The sequence below is a fragment of the Bison bison genome, unplaced genomic scaffold (genome assembly GCF_000754665.1).
Source record: "Bison bison bison isolate TAMUID 2011002044 unplaced genomic scaffold, Bison_UMD1.0 scf7180017864180, whole genome shotgun sequence".
Lineage (NCBI taxonomy): Eukaryota > Metazoa > Chordata > Mammalia > Artiodactyla > Bovidae > Bison > Bison bison.
Window position 1 is genome coordinate 8,507,446 of NW_011494752.1, and position 1,831 is coordinate 8,509,276.

Sequence of the window (1,831 nt, forward strand, 5' to 3'; positions counted from 1 at the left end):
ACGTGTGCACCTCTCACACACATCTCACTGCTGCCTGAGACACAACCAGGGTGCAGGCCACCACTAGGGGTCCTTCCTCGGGACCGCCGGCCTGTCCACCTCCCCGCCCACCCCTGCCTGGCTCCTCCCGAAGCTCAGTCCAGCCAAGGAGCCCCGACCCCGCTGGCTGCCTGTCTCCGGGACAACTCCGGACGCCAGCTTCTGTGTAACTGCTCACTGGTTTCAGGCTTTCGGCCCCTAGATCTGGGGGAGAGTGTCCCTGCTGTTCTGGACTACCCAGCCTGTGGTCACATGTCAGGGAAACCAGCAGGACATGTGGAAAAGGACACAAGTCCTTCCCCTCAAGGAGACCAGTCTGTCAGGACAGAGGGACGGCACATTGATCAGGGCGCGTGTCCCTCCCCTCAAGGAGACCAGTGTGTCTGTCGGGAGGGACAGCATGTTGACCAGGGCGTGGCCCTCCCCTCAAGGAGACCATTCTGTCTGTCTGTGGCCTCTTTGTGATGAGCAGCCCCGCCCCCACCCTGCTCCCACCAGATGAAGAGAAGACCTAACTCGTCAACCAAATGCAAATATGTCCTGTTCTGCCCCGGGGACCGAGTGGCCACCTGAGATGAAGAAAGCTTGGAACAGCATGTGCCGACGCCCTGGAGGTGAGCATAAGGCGTCCACAGCTCTGCCAGCTGGCGCCTTGGGGGTGGCCTCTCCCCCACCCCCAAGATGCTGCTGCAGACAGCAGACCAGAGGCCCCAAAAGCTTCCCCTCATCCTGCCGGGGAGAGGCGTCTCCCTGAAGGGCTGGCAAAGGGATGGCCCAGAGCCCACTGCCCTCTCTCCACCTCCCACCCAGCCCCCGCAAGGCCCCGTGCCCACAGATGACCTGGCGGGGATCTGCCACCTGGTTCACTTGTTGTGGGTTCCTTCCTGCTCCCCAGTGCCCGTCAGCCCAGGGGCTGCAGACCACTCTGAGGGAAGCCACATTTGGGAAAAGTGACCATGGCTACAGAGCACATCTGGTGCTGGGGTGGGAGATTCACAAGAAGATGGCTTTGTTGCGCACGTAGCAGGAGGGGAGCCAACCCCAGTCTAGACCTTCCAACTCACCCATTGGAACAGCGGCCCCGCCAGGCACACAGGGCAGCCCTGGGCTGTCTGCTAAAGCCAAGATGTGGCAGGACCCCAGGGGAGGGGCGTCCTCCCCAGGTGCCGACCTTGGCAGGGAATCAGGAGGATGCTCCCACGCTGACCAGAGACAGACAGGGAGGGAAGAGCCGCCAGTCTGTCCGTCTGTCCACCTGTCTGTCCATGCAGCCCGCCCTGGGCGCACTTACCACATTCCAGAAGAGCGGATTGAAGACAATGGCAAGGACGGCAGCCACAAAGTGGGGTTCCGAGAGGTCCACGTAGCCAAGCAGCCGGGTCATAATGCAGAGGTCTGCCTGAAGGGACAGAGTGGCATCAGTGGGAGACGGGCCTGCCCCACCTGGCCCCACCTGGCCAACACCGGAGAGAAGACAAGCCCAGAGCTCAGAAATAAAGTTACCCTCCGGGAACAGGCCGGCAGGCTCTGGTGCGTCCAAGTCCGGCAAACATTACTACAGTGTAATCTCATAAATCTGAAGATAAAAAGCAAAACCCAGCCAGCCGTGTTATGCCTGTTGGAGGGTGGTTGGGCCACAGTGGAAGCCAGGGAGGAAATCGGTGACTCTGAAGGTGAGTATCCAGCACCTGGTGGAGCAGCGACCCCACTAGGGTAACCAGGACCCTTCGGAGGTGTTTAGAGCCAACCTGAGGGGCCGACACCCGTATGAGGATGCTCAGCATCTGAGAAC

At 60.9% G+C, this 1,831-nt stretch overlaps 1 protein-coding gene across 14 annotated transcripts in view; it reads right to left on the minus strand.

Annotated features, from left to right (window-relative positions):
- Positions 1–1,831, minus strand: part of PEMT (phosphatidylethanolamine N-methyltransferase) — a 36,151-nt gene that overhangs the window by 24,291 nt on the left and 10,029 nt on the right. For 12 of the 14 annotated variants that reach the window (XM_010842882.1, XM_010842881.1, XM_010842883.1 and 9 more), the window contains one exon: positions 1,331–1,438. In XM_010842882.1, coding sequence (XP_010841184.1) covers positions 1,331–1,438 — 108 coding nt within the window. The remainder of the gene's footprint in view (positions 1–1,330; positions 1,439–1,831) is intronic. The other 2 variants (XM_010842890.1, XM_010842889.1) reach the window with 1 other exon arrangement.